Below are 20,621 nucleotides of genomic sequence, written 5' to 3' on the forward strand. Positions count from 1 at the left end.
CTGAGAGAGGTGCTAACTCGTTTTGTTTCTTTGGAATGTAATGTAATGAGTTGTTGACAAAAAGACAGCCACATTTGGATTTTCTTCACATTCCAGTTCTCTTTATCACTTGTTTCCTCTAACCTGTTGTTCTGTGACTTCAGGTTCAACATGTGTCACGCCTTCACTACTGCAGCTCCCTCCAGGCTGGTCTACCTGCAAGTGCCATCCGACCTCGCTCTCCCAGGATGCAGCAGCACGACTGGCTTTAACGTTTTTTCACCCTCACCCACTGCCTACCATTCGCTGCCCAAATCCACTTCAAGTCACTGGTCCTGGCCTACCTGTAAATGGATCAGGCCCTTTCTATATCCAGGACATGGTTAAACCTTACAGTGCAGCACGTGCACTCATCAGCCAATTGGCCGAACACAAAATTGATACCAAGCTCCCATTTATCAGGGCAGCAAAAAGTCTACACATCTTCCATTTGGAAACCCACCTGTTGTACTTGACTATTAAACTCAACACACCCCCCCGAAAAAAAAAGCACCCAAAGAGTTAAGCCCATTTGAAACAGCACTTACAAAGATTTGGCTTATTTGAAGCAGTATATAGGCACAATTTTAAGTTCACAATGCGATTTTCTCACGATTTTTTTTTTTTTTTATATATATATATATATATATATATATATATTTTACAAATCCCTTCAAATAAATAAAAATAAAGTGCAGCTTGAACTGTATGTATAAGAGACTAGATATATGGATACAGCTCTCAACACGGAGGCGTGTGGTGCAGTGGTTTGTGCGTTGGTGTTCGGATCAAGGGGTCACAGGTTCAAACCCCACTGCAGTCAGCATGTCGTTGTGTCCCTGGGCAAGACGCTTCACCCAAAATTGCTCCTGTGGGGATTGCCCACAGTACAGAGTATGTAAGTCCCTTTGGTTAAAAGCGTCTAACAAGTGACATGTCATGTAATGTAATGTAACACTCTCAAACAGAGGTGGGGTCAAGTTCAAGTCAAGTCCTAAACTTTGACAAAACGAGTTTTAAACAAGTCATTATGTGCTTTTCACCAAATGTAATGACATAGATCAACAGAATAATACTTAATAATCAAACCGCTCTTTATTAGTCACATTAATAATGTAATAATCAATTTTCTCTCTGCTGGTAAAGTAACGTGTTTTCTTCTATTTTAAGAGGGATCAGTAAGGTAAGGCTACTGTGACGGTTTGATTCAGAAGGGGTTTAATGTATAAGATCCCTGATGTTGAGGTAACCAGAATGTTTATTTCCACTGTGTACAACATGTTATAAGGGACCTACAATCTATCTTTATGCAAGGGATAATGTGCAGTGAGGCGGTCTCTATGGGGAAGAGAACACCTGCATCTAGATCCCTCTGCAGGTGATACTTTAACTATATTTTGATGATAATACTTTTGTACTTTACTAACCCTAACCCTAACCCTTTACTCAAGTACAAGATCTGAACTTCTCCCACCTCTGACAATAAATCCTGGTTACCAAAAGAAAACCCTGCTCTGAAGGTTATTTTCATTTTACAAATCCTGCACTCAACTTTGCTTTCTCCAATATCATTGAAAAGCAGCCAGATGCTGCTTCTTTTTTCGGTTTTCGCTAATTTCTTGACTTTTTCCGACGCGCTTTCATTTAAATCCGGCTCCCCGTCGCTCTGTGTAGCTGGCCTGTACCACGACACATGCTGTCTTTGGAGCATCTGCCCCCCACCCTTCTTTCACATAATGGTATGATCCTAGTGTGTCCTCGCATGGTGGCCCAGCTAAATAAAGACCCGCCCCTGCCTGCATGGATTCACAGCAAGAGTAGGAGCGGCTGAAGATTCTGTTCTCCCCAACGGGAGTCTTCTCTTCTAGCGGACATCTCGCGATCGCCGTGTTGGAGACCTCTGAATTAAATGATCAAGTCACCTCAAGTCAGAAGGCTCAAGTCCAAGTCAAGTCCCGAGTCATTGGCGTTCAAGTCGCAAGTGTTTTGTGATTTTGTCAAGTCGAGTCCAAAGTCATCAAATTGGTGACTCGAGTCTGACTCGAGTCCAAGTCATGTGACTCGAGTCCACACCTCTGCTCTCAAGTGACAATTTAATTAAAAAACATAAACAGTATTTGCTTTTATAAGGTAATGAACAGTTTAATCTCCTATATACATCCGGGTCTCAGATTTGATTTAGTTCCAATGAATCGTAATATTCTAACCTTTTTTTTTAAGGGGGGCCACAGGGGGGTCCCTGGTCAGTGTTACGGGGGCACTGGCCCCTGTTGGCCCCCCCAAGAACTGCCCCTGCAAGTCTCGCTCGCACATGCACACAGAGCCGAGATTGAATGAAACACAGAGACCCAAAAGTACTTGTACTGTATCATATTATTTTCGATGGCTTTATTGTATGATCAGTATAGATCGGGCTTTCAACTAAAGACACAGCCACGCAAACACTGCAGCATTGTGGCATGTGTACAGCTCCTTATGGGTAGTGCAATGTTTGAAGTGCCGGAGCAGCGTTCCGGTGCTCTCCAGCAGCACTACACGGCATCACGGATGTCCGTGTTATCCAGTGTGTCGATTTCACGGGCATTTCGTCGGACGTCTGCACTGAGGAGAGCAGCTGCCATGGCAAGTTGTTGTTCTAGATAGTGTTCAATCATGTCCAGACTGCTGTTCCAGCAAATAAAATCAAAATGAGTTCACTCCCTTAGCCGTTAAAAAATTGCATCGCGATTAATTTTTTAGCTCAACTGATTTTAATCTTAACGCATCTGTACCGATTTTTTACCGATTCACGATGCATCGTTACATCCCTACCAGTATACCTGCATTTTTTGTTGTTCTGAGTTTGTACACTCTAAAAAACGATTCATGGGGATAGTAGATTCCACTTAAAAATATATACTTTTTCAACATAACATTTTTAGTTTTTTACCTCAACCTATTTGAGTTAGTTTACAACTCATTTGAATAAGTCAGTCAAACTGAAAAAGAACAAAATAAATGTAACTTACAAATGTAATGATTTTGAAAAAAAATTCTGCATGAACTCAACTATAGGGATATACTAACTTAGAGTAACTTATATCTATTGAGTTTCATCGGTATAGTTTCAAAACTGAACACACGCTTGGACTTTCCCAGACTTTGCTTGACCGCATGTTGAGTTGGAGCAATCTGCATTCATCCTGGAAGTGGAACACTTGATAGCAGTGGAACAACAGGATTTTAACCTAATAATCTATCAAGTTACCTGGTAAGTAGCAATTTTTGTTCAGCTTCATTTACAACAGCTGCTTACTGCATATACAGTGTAACACAAGCTCTAAGGTACATTAGCGACTTGTTTTAAGCTACTGTAGCATGCATAGCATACTGATTAGCTAGCTGTTTGTATCCTCCTGTATCCTTTGTTTCACAGATGCAGTCAAAGTTCTTTATTTGTAATACAGTGTGTATAGATATATTTATATTAAAGCAAATTATGTTTGTAGTACTGAACTAATTGAGGTAATCAGATTATAAATGGCTACTCGGATTAACTTAATGATCGATTAAATTGGAAATACTTAAAAAGATCAACGCAAATTGTTACCTCAATTTATTTAGTAGAGCCGGTGTATTTTTTTTTTTAGTGTATCTTTCTGGTTTATTGCACTTATTGTCAGTTGCTTTGGATGAAAATGTGTCAGCTTAATAAAAAGGGCAAAACAGCCCTTTACATACGTATAGCTGTATCTAAGTTTCCCATGTATACAGTATCAGCTTTTCATCCTCCTCATCATTAACATCTGCTCCAATTAAAATGCTGCATCAAATCTGCCCAGATGCACAACATTTACACGCAAGAAATCAAAACATCTTGAATTGGCTTCATTTGATCCTGCCGCCCACTCACGTCTGCACTAAAGGAAGTAATAACCAGAACAAGTAATGATGAACAGCAGATAAAACACGCAACAGTTCCATCGGTGCTGCAATAAAGGCAATAGCACTACAAAAGCACAAGACAAATGTCATTGCTTGACTAGTGTGTGTGTGTGTGTGTGTGTGTGTGTGTGTGTGTGTGTGTGTGTGTGTGTGTGTGTGTGTGTGTGTGTGTGTGTGTGTGTGTGTGTGTGAGATATGAGTGTGTCAGTCAGTGTATCTGCATATGAGCTACAATGTGTCTCCCCCAGGGGAATAGTAACAACGTGAGTGTTACAGAGTGTGTGAGTAAGAACAAATAGATATATAGATTATGGTGTGTGTGCTATGAAAATGTTATCCGTGCTATATGAGGAAGAAACGGAGGCAGCAAGTGGCATGTGGGTTTGTACATGTGAACATTCGCCCAGTATGGGGAATTAACATCAGAGAGACGGCAGAGGTTTGCACCAATCCCGGGTTATTTCCCTGGGCTCGCCCCCACACTGACAAGCAGCTCTTTACATGTTATTTCCCAACGGATCCTGGCAGTGATCCTGGCTCATTGGCTCGCTCCGTTACAGTGTGTTAGCCTCCCTCGGGCCATTCTTTATGGCCGACAGGAGAGCTCAAACACACACAAACAGTCTTCATGGGTGCGTAAATCCCAGCCTAGAACTGTACGTTCTATTGCACTCCCAGTCCCGATAGACACACACATTACAGTGCAGCAGAAACATCACGCCCCTATATCTTTATGTGCAGCACGTGAGAAGAACATTATAGACGACATGGAGTGTAAAGCTGAGCAGGTTTAAAGGATCATTCAACTCAGTACGACTATCAATACGCTCACTTTTCAACATATGAGGCTCAGGATAAAAAATTGCTAATATTTGAACACATATTATTCTTGTTTCAAACACCACTGAAGACTTTATTATGGTTTCTAACCGCACTAACATGCATCTACTGACCATCAATTACGCACAGCACAGGATGAACAAAATAATAACTTTTAAAATGTACTCCGTCACAATTATAAGTTACCTAAAAAATGTTTTATCTGAGTAACAACTTGTATAAAAGTAATGTAACCTGATAACTGTTCTTTACCACAATATCAATTGCAATGCAAATAAATACAAGAAAAAAAGTGCAGGAAAAAAGTGCATTATGTAAGACAACAGAACAATGTGACCTTAGAAAAGTATTTAGTATCAAAAATGATCTTATTTATAGGAAAACTTATTATAATAATATTAGCATTTTCTATCCTTAGACTCATAATTGAATGCCTTTCGTGAAGCATATTAGCAGTAGACTATGCACACCAACACTGAAACCCATGAGCACATACTACAGTTTAAAAAAGCAGAAATAAAATCTGATCTGACAGAAAATGCTCCGTTTTAGTTTAATATACACAGTTAAGCTCTCACATACTATTTTATGAACATAAAGGTTCACCTGCTGAATAAAGAAAAATGAACCAAAGAAAGTGAAAACCATAAAGCAGATTCAGGCAGAAGGCGTAGATTCACACTTAAAGTATGAGCCTACAGAACCGTACAGCTTACAGAGTAGTAGTCAAATCGGATCCTTTTACAACTAACACTATATGCTCTTTTTAGTTTTTAGGTATCATTGTAATTCCTGCTAGTAATCCCCAATTGGTAGAAATGTTGTAGTAATCCAACATGTAATCCGTTACTCCCAAAGCCTAACAGATAGCTTACTATGCAGCAGAAAAACAAGAAGCACATTTGCTAGGATAATATGCTACCATTATAAAATTGAAATACGGGTTTTGTTTCTGAACCAGCGCTGTTTGTTTTGAGTAATGTTAGGTGTTGCCAATCAATTGAAATGCTGCTTGAGTTTCTACGAGCCACCCTCTGCTCATTCCGACTGAATTTAAAACATAATTAGCGCTCTGAAAGTGCTACATTAAGAGTTATCTTATTAATAAATGTACTTGTTTACTGTGAACCCGTCGCCTTGCGGTGTGTCTGTGAGGGAAATATAGGGGAGCATAGTGTTGCCTTATTAGCTATCTTTTACTGAAATGATGTAAATGTATGCTAATTGTTGCTGTCATTTAGTCAGTTGTAGCTATGACCAACCAAAGACAAGCTTTTCCTTCCAACCTTCAAGGCATTCAAATGGAAATGACAAGATGAAACAACAACAACCGCAATCAGAGGAACCTCCACTCTAGTGTGAACAACTATAAGGTCCACTTTAATTACTTAAAGTCTCAATTATTCATTAGGATTTTAAGCCTACTCCATACAAGTAAATATTCTTAACAACCATTCGTCTTCAACTCCATTCAATACATGCAGTCTTTCTGTTTCTCTGCATTATGCAACATTTACAACATGGACTGCCGAATTCCCCAACGAGAGGCATACAGTAGGCATGTTATCTCAAGTGGAGAGTAATGAAGAGTGGGAATAAGTCTGTTGTAAGTGAAGAAGCCAGAGTTGGTCCTTATGGCTTGTGATCAATTATCTTGTCAGCAATCAAATGTTGGGAAACCAGAAGAAATGTGAGTTTATATCAAGCATGACTCACATTGCATGTATTATGGTGTTTTCACACAGGACATGAAGCTTTTTAAAAGAAGTTAACAGAAGAGAGGAAGAAAGAGAGCTTGGCACAGATGTATGGAGAAAATGACATAAGGGGTGTTTCCCCCTCTGATCATTGGCAACTAGCTAAGCTCATTAGCTAATGGATTGGAGGAGCTAACGCCGTTAGCTAGAAGTCACACGGAATATCTGGATTGTAATTGAATGTGCTTGAAGGAAACATGGCTGCACCAGGATATATCCGACAACAACGTGTCCATTGATGGCTTCCGGACTGTTCTGGAAACGTTTTTATCAGCAACGTTTACATCAACAACATTTTCCATTAAAGTTTTCATTGATGACTCCCGTACTGTTTAGGCCGACAAGGATTGCACCAAGTCTTCACCATTAGCCCGAGTCTTCAGAAGGTCCCTGTCCTGTGGAGGACGTCCTGCCTCGTTTCTGTGCCTAAGAGTCCCTTAGTTCATTGTGTCCCTGTGGCTAAAATGACTTGTATTGCACATGTTTAATTATACTTCTTATTTCTATATAATATGTATTTATTTTATTCTAATATGGTTCAAGTATTTTGATTGATTGATTGATCGATCGATTGCTTGAAAATGTGGTTGGTATCTACATAAAATAAGCCCCGCCCACTTTCTATCACGTTTAGTTTGAGTGAAGCAGGTAAACACAAAGTTGAACTCACATGACAAACGGGAGGTACAAATGTGCTTTTTGTCCAATACAGGCTTCCTCTAGCTGGCAGTGGTCACCGGCGGCTGTCCATGCGCTGGTTGGCTTGTGTTTAAACTGCTAACGGCCGGTATCTGTGCTGAACACCTTGGCAGGGGGAGACAGCTGGAGAAGGCAGTTCCCTGATGCTAATAAACACTGCTGGCACAGTTTCTGTTAACCCCCTTCCTTTACTGTGACGAGATCAAATGAAAGGAAATCTCTCGCTTCCAGAAAATTCTATATGCATGATTCCGCTCTCTCTGCAAGGCAGCAAAGCCAAATGATAGGCACATATGCAGCTACAGTGATGGTTATTAGACAGAATTTCAATTGAGCATATACTGTCCAAGAAATAGTCCTGCGTTGACATTACTGCAGGATCATTGGTGTGGGTCCAAAAAGCAATGACAGGAGTTGCATTACCATGGAAACATTGTATGTATTCATTGATGAAAAAGAAGCCATGTGCAGTAATATAGAAAATTGAGGATGCAACGCATCGTGATATTGAATCGAAGACAGGATAATCGTAATCGAATCGTGAGACCAGTGAAGATGCACAGCCCTAGTAGCTAGCCTAGTCATTTCAAATATTCTGACAAAACATTTACAATTATGAAACAGACCAAGATCAAGTTGTTGCTTCGCATGTGTTGTTCAGTTGGTGAAGATGTTTCTTTATTTGCATGTGTTTTTGATCCATTTGTGTTCTTATTGTTTGCATCGTTTTGAAAGGGTCAGCACTTTTCTCCTTATGGAGGTGTTTTTGGCCGTTGTAGCGCTATTGCACATGTCGGCCACCTTAGTTATCTGTACTATTTGAAAAATCAACCTTTTACATGGTTAATCTTATCCTGATGTCATAACTATATGGACATAAAAGGTCATTTTTATATGTAGGATCGAAAGAATGAATGATTTAATTAGCCAATTGAATAAACTAACATTGTTCCGTTAAATCCAACTGCTTCAATGCTGTTATTCATTTGCCCTTCTGTCAGCACAGACTATTATCAACCACTGTACCTGAAAAGAGACAGTGTATTTGTTCAGTCTAAATCACAAAGAAGAAAATCAATGCTAATACAGTTCCCTCTAAATCCCTGAATTGATCACATTGTCAATTGTGATCAGTTGGCCAAAAGACTAAATAGAAAGACAAAAGAAAAATGTGGAATAGTGATTCATCCAAGCAACGCATATATGATAAGGTTGGTTAATGGAAACCGTCAGGGCTTTGGGAACCTGATCATCTAAAGTCACCATTCAAAATGTGACGACCTGCGCTGTGGTTTCTCTTAAGCTGCCAGAAGTATTTTGTAACATCACCAGTGTGATGAATAATAATTAATAATTCAGCCTATGAATACAAATAAAAAAGGAAAGCCAGCACAACCCAAATTGGCAATGATCCGTCATTCTTTAAATGTGATGACAGTTAAAATAGGAATGAAAGAGCAAAAGAAAGTGATGACTAGGATCATTGATATAATCCCACAGTCTATGCCTCTCTGGAACAATAGGGAGCGTGGAGTCAGGATGATGGATGAGGATGCAGCAGGGTTTAATGAACATGTGGATCGATGCAGAGCCAGCCCAACTATACACCACCTCCATTATAGCCTCAGGTGCCTTGTGCCAGGAAGCCATGTTGACTGTTTGCTTCATTGAGATTACGATCAATTGTATCAGCTATGCATTTCTCCCCCCTGATGTCTTCCTAGGGCACCTTGAGCCCGAGCTACTTCCTAGTTTGTACAGTTCAGGGTAGCACGGTGGATAATCACTACGACTATGATAAATGCTAGGTGTAACAAAGAGGACAGGAATCCACTTCTCTTTTTGCCATGTCCTACTCTTTAAAGCACATTCTTCCTCTTTATATTCCCTCCAATTTCCTTTCATTATGACACTGCTTTCAGAAATAAGCCATTGCCCTTTATTGAATGTCAATACCCCTTTTATTTGCATTAATTCTGTCCTCCTTTGTATTTAATAAACATCGTGGCATTTTCAAGGCCACAGAAGAGCATCCTCCAAAGAAGTGCTTACATATCCTAGTGTTTTGGTAAAAATAACATTTTACTCTAAAAAATATGTGATATTGCTTATAAAGTTGTCCGACACGGCAGTATTATACAGGTTCATACAGATTAGGGTTACCTAGTGGGTTAACAATTGTTAATCACTCTTACTTGTTTTGTCAAGCACTTTGTGACTTTGAGTGTGAAAAGCGCTTTATAAATAAACTTTACTTGCTTACTAGGAAGAATAAGAAAAGGTGAACAATTCAGTTGTTAGTCAAACTGTCTGTTGTGAACAGTGTTCAAAATGACATCCTGGTAAAACTTTGACCTGCTGTACTTGTACACGTTTGCAGAAAGAGATTAATACCAACATTTGGTGTCTTCCGGTTGAAGCCTATAGGGCGACCAAATACTGCAGTGTTCTGCAGACGTTTCTTATTGTGTTAAACAAAGACCGTAAGACGAAATAATATTTCAAATGGCAAGAAAGCTCAAGCCATAGAGCCGACCAGTTTGTCAATTGTCAGTTTGTTTTGGTCAACATAGAGGGCAGCTTAATATCACTCCTCTTCTGCTACTCTTCGTCATCTACTACCTACATTCCACCCTGTTGGATAATAAAGATATAATATATTCTAAAAACACTAATGAACTGTAGTTTGGCTATTTTCTTTATTGTGTGTTCAATGTTTGACCATTTACAGTCAATTTTCAGATTTTTCACAAGGTTTATGACGTTAATTAGTGCGCAATTCAGCCAGCCTGCATCAGTTTACATTTACCATGGTCAAAATACATGAAACTCTTATTGTCCCCCTTTTTTATGTAATAAATAATAAGATTTAATATAATATATATTCACTGCAAAACTGGCAATGTCAACAGTTTTTATTTCAGATTTCTAGTCCCTATCTTGTAAACAAAGGCTTAATGGAGTTTGTAAGTTGTTATTGCAACAGTTGGCTTACAACAATCTTAACAGCTAAGTCCATCTCAAATACCTTTGAAAATTGATACAGAAAAATGTTGACAATGTTTTATTCTAGCAAAAAGATCAAGCTCCGCAACAAAATGTCGTATCAATCTTGCCTGAAATCTGATTGCCTTTGTTTTTTTCTTTTAAAAAGAATTCAATTGGCACCACGCGACACATCTTTGAATTTCAGAACAAGGTGAAGTTGTCGTTGACACTAGAACCTGGCTGCTTGATGAGAGCTTTGCCTCCAAGTACCAAAATCCTTGAAATTATTGTGATAAATACAATATTAACCAGTAGATATGATAGATGGAACTTTAAAACTAAGAACCTGTAACCTTGTTCTTAATGTGACAAGATCAAATTACGTAAAATGTCTTCCTTCCAGAAAATTCTGTATCTATGGCTCCACTGTATGTACAAAGGAGCAAAGCCAAATAAAAAGCACATATTTCTACATTGATGGTTATTAGAGAACATACCAATTGAGCATATGAAAATACATAAGATGCTAAAAAAAGATCCTATCAGAAATGAATGCAGTAAACATGTGTGGTATTTTGATAAATACAATATCAACCAGTATAATTTGTGGTGGGAACTTTAAACAAAGACTGCGTTTCTAATAAATCAGCATTGTCTTTTAAAGACCATTCTCAATAAAGTGGACCCAAACTATCCACAAATCATTAGAAAATGTACAACTGACCGTCTTTAACTGAAGGCTAGCTACAATTATCTTGCCATCTTGCAAATCTAAGACTGTAGTGGTTCAGTTCATAGGGGACTTGGCTTGGGAAACGAAGGGTCACTGACAAAGGTGTCCTTGAACTAGGAATAGAACTCCCACCCTGCTCCCTGGGCCCTGTATAGCAGCTCATGAATTATGAGATGAGTCCTATTACTACTAGGGCTGCACGATATTGGAAAAAACTGACATTGCGATATTTTCTTCCCCTGCGATATATATTGTGATATAGGAATTGAAGAAAAGACCGTTTTTTTTGTCCGCAAACCATCCTTTCTTGAACTTTAATGCTATGCAATTGGTATTTTTTTAACAATATTTAACCGAATGAAGGATTTTAGTCACGGACTTCTGGATCTTAAGTTATCAGAGCAATAAGCTGAGCTAGCTTGGTTATCCTGCTGTGATCTGATCAAGAATGATTGTGATTGGTGGTTTGCTGTGCATGCAGAGCCTGCATGTCACTCACTCAAGTAACTTTTCCTTTTGTAGCAAGCAGCAAAATAATTGTAACATGACGTATTTGAGTTAATTTGCCTACTTAATATCGCACGGGCACATCCTAAACATTTTTATTAATAAAAAACACACGTCCTGCGATGTGAATGCGCATAACGCGATTATCGTCATGACACGATATATCGTGCAGCCCTAATTACTACCCACTTATCGAACAATTCATTGGAAAAATTACAACTGACCGGCCTTTAACTCATAGATAGCAACAATGCCATCTGAGACACTGTATAGGTTTTAGACTGGTAGTGGATCAGTTCGTACAGGACTTGACTTGGAAGGGTCATGGGTTTAATTACCAAAACTGACCAAGTACGGAGTGTGGTCAAGTCCTGGGCGGCTCTGAGGGTAGGTGCAACAGGCCAAATGACCCTGTAACACTGTGCTTGGACCCCCCTGTGGCCCCCCTCAAAAGGAATAAATATATTATAATGCAGTTTGTCATCGTGTTGCAGCCAATACTGTGCTGTAACCTGGGCCAGGTTGAAACAAAGTTCCAGAAATAAATTATGTTACTAAAACAAATACCAACAAATATTAACAAATACATTTGTTTTATTCCCCTTAACTGCATTTAGGTTAATGGTACAGTAAGTAACTAAACAAAAATTACAACTAAGTCATTGACACAAATGATGTTACCAATCATGTTATCATCAATAATGGTATGTTTCCTTGTGCGCTAGCCTATGACTTTATACTGAACTGAAAAAGCTTAAATCTTGAACACGTCTCTTTTTTCCCGCTTAAATGTGCCTCTCATTAAATGTGTCTAGAACCTCCATTGGGTCAGGTACCAGAGAGACGGTTTGTCTCCAGGGCTCTGTCGAAGGTTCCCTTGAGATATTCACCGCACCCCCACCCTGCTCCCTGGGCCCTGTATAGTAGCTCATGAATATAAAGAGGATTCAAAATACTCCATTTCTCCTATATTGGATCCATTGTAAAGTAAATATTGAATGAGAGCATTGTTTTTGGATAAAGCGGCAAAGAGTAGTAATCATTACATTAAGGGGAGAGCTGGAGGCACTTCATCTTTATTTCATTGCTGTTATTAAGACATGAATAATCCAGATGAAGACCGTGGGAATTTAGAGTGCCCTCCCCACAACACAAAGCGTTACTTGTGAAGTGGTCTGTTCTTCTGTCTCTAGTTCATTATTACGCTCTTTATCTCTCTTCATCTATTCCGTGTTTTTATCCCATGCTGTCAACCTTGTCTCTTAGAAAAGCTTGATCTGTCTCAACCCACCAGGAAGCTTCATACTCCAAACAGAGGTTTAATTTTGTTACTTATCACTCCTGTCTTCCTTTGATCTGCAGTGCTGCATGCTCACATCTTCAAATCAGCTTTTTTCCTGCTTCTTCATGCCTGATCATCATTTTTGCTCCAGTCATCTATGTCAAATCTTCTCTAGTGCAAACTCCAAATAAGCAAGTCTTTCTGGCCTTTCCCCCTGTTCTACCTTATCATACCAGCATCACTCGTGTAGCTTTCTGAAGCATCACAGATCAAGGGAACATTCTTAGGTCTTTGGCAGTTTGAGTGAAATGAGCACAAAGCATGGTAGGCTTCTCAGTTTCAATCTTTCTCCCACACTTTCAAATCTGTGTCTCAGGCTAAATAAACCTCCTGTCATTCGAAACGCTAATCCTTTACATTTCATCTCAATGCATTTCCTTCTAAGTCCTTCTCCACTGTCCCACACCCTTAGCTTCTCTCTCCCTCCTGCACATCAGAACACCAGAGAGACAATCACAGATGAGGGGGAGTTACTGTATGGTGGCTCAGTGTGAATGGTTATTCACATGACACTTCTGTTAAACCTGTGAATGCCACGTCAATATCTCAGCCTGATGGAGAGTCATGCTCGCGAGGAAGCGATGCCAAGTGCGATGCTAGCAGAGCTGCTATCCTGCTAATCCATCCTGAACTGTGCATACAATCATGATCTGTGGTGTTTAAACCAGCATTTACTTTGCAGAGATTATTTACAGAAAGGGAAAGCGGTTGGAAGGAAGAGGGTAAAGAGAAGAAAAGCTCAGGAATAAAAGCATTACACCCTCATTGCCAGGCTATATTAACCTACAAGAGGGTCCAATAGAGTGGTGTAGTCCATCCTATAACCAGGAAGTAAGCTCCGCATGGGTTCCCTCGACAAAAAAGCAATGGGATTTCTCCATAGGATTTTGGAAAATAGCTGAAAATAAGGTCTGTAGAACGAACCTGTTAGATGAATGCACGTTTTGTTCAGCCGGATAATATCCACATGTCTACTCTACTTTTATATTTTTCGAATCATAAATCTAATCCATAGATTTATGATCGGTAGATGCGTGCACCACTCTATTGTGTAGATGTCCTGCTGTCTCTAAGAACGTATTGGCAGTTGTGAAAAAGTAAACTAATTTATTTGCGCAAAGTTAGATACTACACTCAATAACTAAATCAAACGCAAAAGGTCCCGCATTCAAAACTTGTATCAGCCAATCTACTCCAACAACAAGTATACACAGGTAATGTATTCTCAGTCAGAATGAGCCCTGTCATTGTATAACTGGAAAATATGTATTGAAGCATTAGCTTAGTATCTAGGGCTGTCAACGTTAGCGCGCTAGTGCTCACGTTTAATCTGGAAACCTTAATGCATTCAATTCAAATTCACGCATATTAATCACATTCCCTGCTCCCGTAATTCCAGGGCTGATGTTGACCATGAATCAAATGGTAGTGAAAAGGCAAAGAAAGTGGAGGAATCAGTCTAAGAGACATGCATTGCACCAGTGGCGAGCTGTGACTTTTATACCCCCCCCCCCCCCCCCTTCCCTCGACAAAAAAGAAGAGAAATTACGTCACAGCGTATACTTCAGCGGAATATCAAAACAGCGGCCCGGGGTGCAAAACGCATCAATGACAGCGACCCTCTACCACACAAAACAATACCATTTATATATAAACACCTATCATGACAGGGCACCCACAGCCAAGTCACAATTACAAATGAATTAAGTCGGCACGGCGACCCACATTGAAAATGACTTAGGCCTACCTTTGATGATCAAATCACTTAAACACAAAGTCCATCCTCCTGTCCTTTTGGATGAAGCACTTGCGGGTCATTCAGCTGATCCTTTGCCACTCCAGTTTATCATTGTAACTCAATCTTGAAAATGACTCGGTTAATAATTTCGCAACGATGTCATCACTATCACTGAAGTGAGCCATCATGAACAAACTTATGCTAATCATAAATCTATCGATCATAAATCTATCGATTAGATTTATGATTCGAAAATAATAAAAGTAGGGTAGACATGTGGATATTATCCGGCTGAACAAAACGTGCATTTATCTAACAGGTTCGTTTTCCACGGACCTTATTTCAAGCTATTTTCCAAAATCCTATGGAGAAATCCCACTGCTTTCTGTTGAGAGAATCCGAGCGCAGCTTACTTCCGGGTTTTAGGATGCGTCACTGCACCACTTGCATAGACCTCACAGCGGGCGGAACTTGTCATAAAGTCCGCGGAAATAAAGCCCGCCCATTTAGAGGGAAGATATAATTGGTCAATTGTACTGTCATTTGACATTACTCTCTCGTTGAGTTACTATAGCGGGCCCTCTGTGAATGTAGAGAGGGACCAACAAGCTCTCCCGTCTTCATATAACTCGCAGAGACGACATTTAACCCTTCACATTCCAACAGAAACTGAACAGGCCGATTTGAAGGATTTATTTCTTTGGAAATATTATTTTAAATACAATTAAATCAAGTTATTTTGGTAAAACTAATGAAAAATGTAACAACAACAAAATATAAAAAATCATATTTAATCTTTTTTTTTTTTTTTTATGTTTTCAAATATTATTTTTTAGAATATCTTAGGCCCTCACAGAGGGCCTAGAGGGCCCTGACGGCTCGCCACTGCATTGCACTGACTGGAGACCACTCAACATCAGTAAGAAAATTGCTTTTACGGCACAACTGTACACATTCGCTGAAAACAAAAGAAAGGCATTTTGCCGAACCATGTGCTAGTCAGTTTCTTAAAGTGGATAATCCTATGTATGATAGTGGTAGAGATAATTTGCCCTGTGTATCACAAATTATCATCGCAGCTCTCAGAGACAGCGGCTTTGTTGATGCTTTAGCTAAGTGTCAGACAATTGTGGGACTTCATGCCAATAATTCAGAAATGATGTTGATGACAACCCTTTGGTTTCTCTTTACAGTTTGTCATGCATTTATTTATCACAACACCACAAGTGTGTTTATTTGATCAAATAAATTAACAAATACTAGTATCTCCAGTACTGATACTTTTACTGCCTTTTTACTTCCCTATAACAAAAAAAAGTATTAAAATAAAGTGACTATACTATTTTTTCTTAAAGGGCACCAATTTCATAAAGATGTTTAGGTTATAACCAATTGCTTGAATAATGAAGTTTGATTTTGTGTGTAATACATTCAGCTTTCTTGCCACCGTCATGTGACAAAGCTAGATACCAGCGACGGTTAGCTTGACTTAGTTAGCTCAATCAGATCTTAACTTGTTATCATTTTACGCACAATTAAAGACAACAGCAAACTTAATAAATGCCTACAGTATATTAAAAACGTTGTTAAAAACATTTCTTTCTCATTTAAAACCAAAGTTTAAGAACGTTTGTTGTTACAGGGTTTGTGTGCCAACCTGTTACGGACCTCAGGAGAGCTAAGCTAACGGTCACATTCGTTAGCATGCATATAAGCGAATCAGCATTATCAATACAAATCATGCTTTCAAATCCTACTGCCCATTCCATGCCATTGCTGCAGTATAATGGAAAGCCCATCTGGGAGCATAACTGATTCTTTGACATTCTGCCCTCTGTCTCGCTGCCAGAACAACCTCTGCATCATATTGGCACCGCGGGGCTTTCCCATCCATCCGAGGAGCATCGGTGGAGTGTGTGGCTCGCTCCCAGCTTTAATGACACTTAGAGCACATTAGGGGCCGCGGTTCCAAGGGAGGAGAATCACTCAAGCAGAGTGCGAGTGTCTTAGCGATGAGCCGGAGAGCTCAGGGGGGGTCACAGTTCACCTTGTATGTTAATTAAAATGCCTTCGTAATCGCTTACGTGAGTGCTCCCATGGGTGACGGTGCTGTTGAACTTCATTTGATGAACAGGATGATTCTGACAACTGCTGTATCTTTTCTGAAGTGGATCATCATTATATCCCACAGGGAGAATACTGGCACATGCTAATTATCCATAGGCATGTCATATTTAATTGTTGTCACCTTCAAGTGCCACGTAATCTTTTCGCTAATCCCTATCTACTACTATACCTAAATGTATATATTCACAAATCAGATTTTAAGCATATTTTTTGATTTATTAGAAATCATTTAGGGTAGGTCTTCGCTAGGTCACACCAGGGAGATGACATCCATCTTAATCTTTTGGTGTTGCCTCTGTTTTTTGCAAATATGTTCATGACCAGGTCAAGAATTTGGTAAATATGAAGACCCGAAAAGCTGTTGGAAGAATATATATTGGCACATGTGACTCCATACTTGTATTCCCCTATTTGTTACGTTTGTTTGCCTTTAAATTAAAACCTTCAGTTTGTGAGACACCAGATCCAGTTCTCCTGCATCATCATTAGTTTCAGTCAATTGCTCTGAAAATATATATATTTAATATGCCAGCCCCCTTTTATTTATATAACAGTATTGGTGCTGTCAATCAATTTCAAAAGTCTAATCAAGTTAATCACAATAATAATCTGTGATTGATCATGATTGATCTCAAGATGCAATACTAGTTTTGACTTCTTTTTTTTTTGGGGGGGAGGGGGGGGAATAAACAAGTATAGCCTTTGTTGCATATTTATTATAACCTGCTTTCGAAATGTATGCCACAAAGTCAGACAATTTTCCAACCAAGCATGGAGAAAGCCACTGTCACGAACAGTGATACCCCTCTGTATAATGTGTCACACCCTTACATAGGGCATTCTTTCTGCTGCTATCATACTGTAACTACTATCTGTTCCTTAAGGGAGGTTTTTGTCCTCTATCTCACACTCCTGAGGAACTTCAAGAAACTGCCGCATGGTTCAGAAAAATGCATTTTTATCTGTTTTCACAACTAAAGCGAACGGTTGCAGGTGTGCCGTTACAACGAGGTAGTGATGGTTCTAACTGATGTAAAGACGGCTCCAGTCAGTTCAACACATGTCTTTTTGGCCAATTCCACCCTTTTCACGGCCATGCAATAAAAATGGGAAACATCCGTGGTGGTATTATGGGAACAACTTCGGGTCAACTTGGCAATATGATTAGTTTGTGTTGATTTCGTAACGCTTGATCGTTTTCAGATTATCTCAAGCGTTATCTTTTTAACGTTGACGGCATTTAATAGTACATAGGCCTACATAAAAAAGGGGTCTGAAACCACTAAAGTGTGGGATCCGTCTTGAAATATGCCAAAATAATCCTGACTACTCCTTTATTTGTCTTACAGGTGTCTCGCTAAATAGCCTCATGTGAGTGTAAAGGGGACGGAAGAGGACTCAATGTGTTTCCTACTTCAAAATACATTTACGTCACATTGATCATTACCTGAAAATGAGTGGAGGAGTAGATAACAAGCTAATTGTGTTGGCAGTATATGGTTTGATTGATTGTGGCTAATTAGACAGAAGTCTGACTGTGTGCGGTCATTTGTCATTCCCTGACTTCCATGAATCAGCCGCTCATGTTACCTGCCGACCGGACTGGTAATATGTTTTGAGTCATTGCAGTTCATTACTAATTTTGTCTTTTCAATTTGGCCTGTTTCATTGCCTCTGTCTTTTTATGTTCCCTTACCCTGACTCACTATATTTACAGCTTGATTTTACCCTGGGTAGTTGGACTCAGCACACTTGCTCTTTTAAGCAATGCACAGCAGCTCAAGGCATTCCAATCTAACCTTTTGTCCAGGCAGCAGTGGTTTTGAAACTAGGTGAGATTGTGAAATCCAAGAAAGAAAATCACTGACGGAGAGATGGCTACCTGCCAAAGTGGCTGATAGAAGTGAAAGAGTAACCGCCAGCCTCTCCCCAGCAGTTGGCAGGTGTCTGGTGTTAATGTGCAGCCTCGGTTCCTCCACAGCTCCATGCGTTCTCACCTCCACCTCTTCGTAATGACTTTCCCTCGCGGTACGGAGCACCAGCTTATTATTCTGCGCGTCTGTACGTCAACGCAACTGGGAATCATCTGTGGAGGCATCTCGACCGTTTCTGCTGTCTTAAGCAGAATGCAAAATGAAGCTTGGTGCGATGGATTATTGCTGAACCTACAGCATAATGTGTTTCATTGTGATCCTTCCACTAGTGCTGCATTTTACATAAAATGCAGAATAGAAGGGGTTTCTGTCTATCTATAGCAAGTCGGCGAGGTCTTTCCTCATCAGTTTAGCATTAAAGGGTTATATATTTTTGCATGATATCTCAGTTGTGTCTGTTCTTCCATGGTTGCATGCCCTCTCACTGTCCTGGCCTCTTTATTTCTGCTCTGTAAACAAACACATGGGCCACTGTCTGACAGACAGTCTGACCGACTATTAGCTGTAATTGCCGGAGGATCATTCATCCCAAGTGCATCAGGTCTGTTTCTGTTTCCGTGCCAAAGGCAGATTGGGGGGCAATAGGCTGTAGGCTGTAAGACCTGACCCAAATCTGTCTTTACATAAGGCTCTGCATGATGGAGATGTCGCTCCTCGAGCAAATAATTAGAATATTCAAATATAATAACGCAGTCAGTCACACTGACACTGGTGAGCAGCTCAGCCGAGGTTTGATTAAAGGCAGAGGAAGCAGAGCAGAGAAATTATAGGGGGGGCTGGGGGTAACAGTATTAGATTTTGTAAATGATATAGAAGGAAGGCCATTTAATGTATCTATGACAAGCCTTTCCGCATATGAAATTGGGTCAGCATGAATGAAGATTAGAAAAAGGGTAAAATTGGGACAAATTGGGGGAAAAGATGGATGCACGTCTGAATGATGGAGCAAGAGTTGAAGACACAGGTGTCCCTGTCATATTAAAAGGAAATATCAGCCAAAAATATCCTTCATTTGTAACGGCTGGAGCATATGCATTTGAAATGAATGAATAAACGCCCAGGGCTCTGGACTATGTGGCACTGTTACACACACATATCACACCTGCACTTATATAAAGCATGCATCCAATACGATCAGCTGGTGACATCAAACAAAAGTCATGCTGAGGTACTTACGTGCCATATTGCAAAGAAGATCAGGGACACACAGAGGACCAGAGACAGCATGTAGCAGAAGGCAGCAAAAGTGAACATAATTGAAAGGGGACACGGTGGCTAATTTCCCAAAGAAGCACGATCCCAATGACAAACATCTAAAATAAAAAAATAAGGGGGAGGGGTGGGGGGGAGGAGGAGGAAAGTTCTCACAGTGCCATTTGGAGCCGATGCGGTACAGGCACCATGATTTCGACCCTCAGAAAACAAATTGTTGCAGGAAAACCTCCCCGCAGGAAGAGCCGTGTGTCCAGCCAGCAGCAGCGGGGATGGGGAGTCAAAGTGGGGCTCAAATCACTGACATGGTCCGCGAGCAGTGTCCACGCGCTGGTCATGGAATCATGGGAAGGCAGAGTGAGGTTAGCAGTGTGTGCTGAGAAGCATCCGGGAGAGGTGGAACTGAAGGTAATCCATTCAGCAGCGGCGGGAGGAGCTCTGATGTGTCTCCCTGCACGAGCTCTTCAAAAATTCGGCTTCCTCACACACCTATCAGCTGCCGCGTGCACAGGAATGCGCGTGAACAGGTGGATTTAAAAATGGGGGAAGCTGGTGTGTTCAAATGTCGAGCTCCAATTCCAAAAGGGATTGACATCAAGGTCTTCCACTGTGGTTTGGATCATTTTAATATTACCAAATTATTCTGGAACTTGCTGGCGAATGATTCAAAAATAAATTTAAAAAAGACAGTTTACTATTTGTATTTGTATTTGTGTGACTGCTGAGTCTGCAACAAAAAATAAAACCACGCAATTTGCTATGCTCATCTGTGATAAATAATTAGATTCACCACTTAATTCAA

The 20,621-nt window shown here is 40.0% G+C and overlaps 1 protein-coding gene across 5 annotated transcripts in view; it reads right to left on the reverse strand.

The window, feature by feature from the left end:
- cnih3 (cornichon family AMPA receptor auxiliary protein 3) overlaps positions 1-20,309 on the reverse strand; it is a 115,502-nt gene extending 95,193 nt beyond the window's left edge. For 3 of the 5 annotated variants that reach the window (XM_034228632.1, XM_034228633.1, XM_034228629.1), the window contains exon 1: positions 19,784-20,309. In XM_034228632.1, coding sequence (XP_034084523.1) covers positions 19,784-19,861 — 78 coding nt within the window. In that variant the 5' untranslated portion in view covers positions 19,862-20,309. The remainder of the gene's footprint in view (positions 1-19,783) is intronic. The other 2 variants (XM_034228630.1, XM_034228631.1) reach the window with 2 other exon arrangements.
- Positions 20,310-20,621: the final 312 nt, after the last annotated feature.

This window comes from Gymnodraco acuticeps, unplaced genomic scaffold, assembly GCF_902827175.1.
Source record: "Gymnodraco acuticeps unplaced genomic scaffold, fGymAcu1.1, whole genome shotgun sequence".
In the NCBI taxonomy this organism is placed as follows: Eukaryota; Metazoa; Chordata; class Actinopteri; order Perciformes; family Bathydraconidae; genus Gymnodraco; species Gymnodraco acuticeps.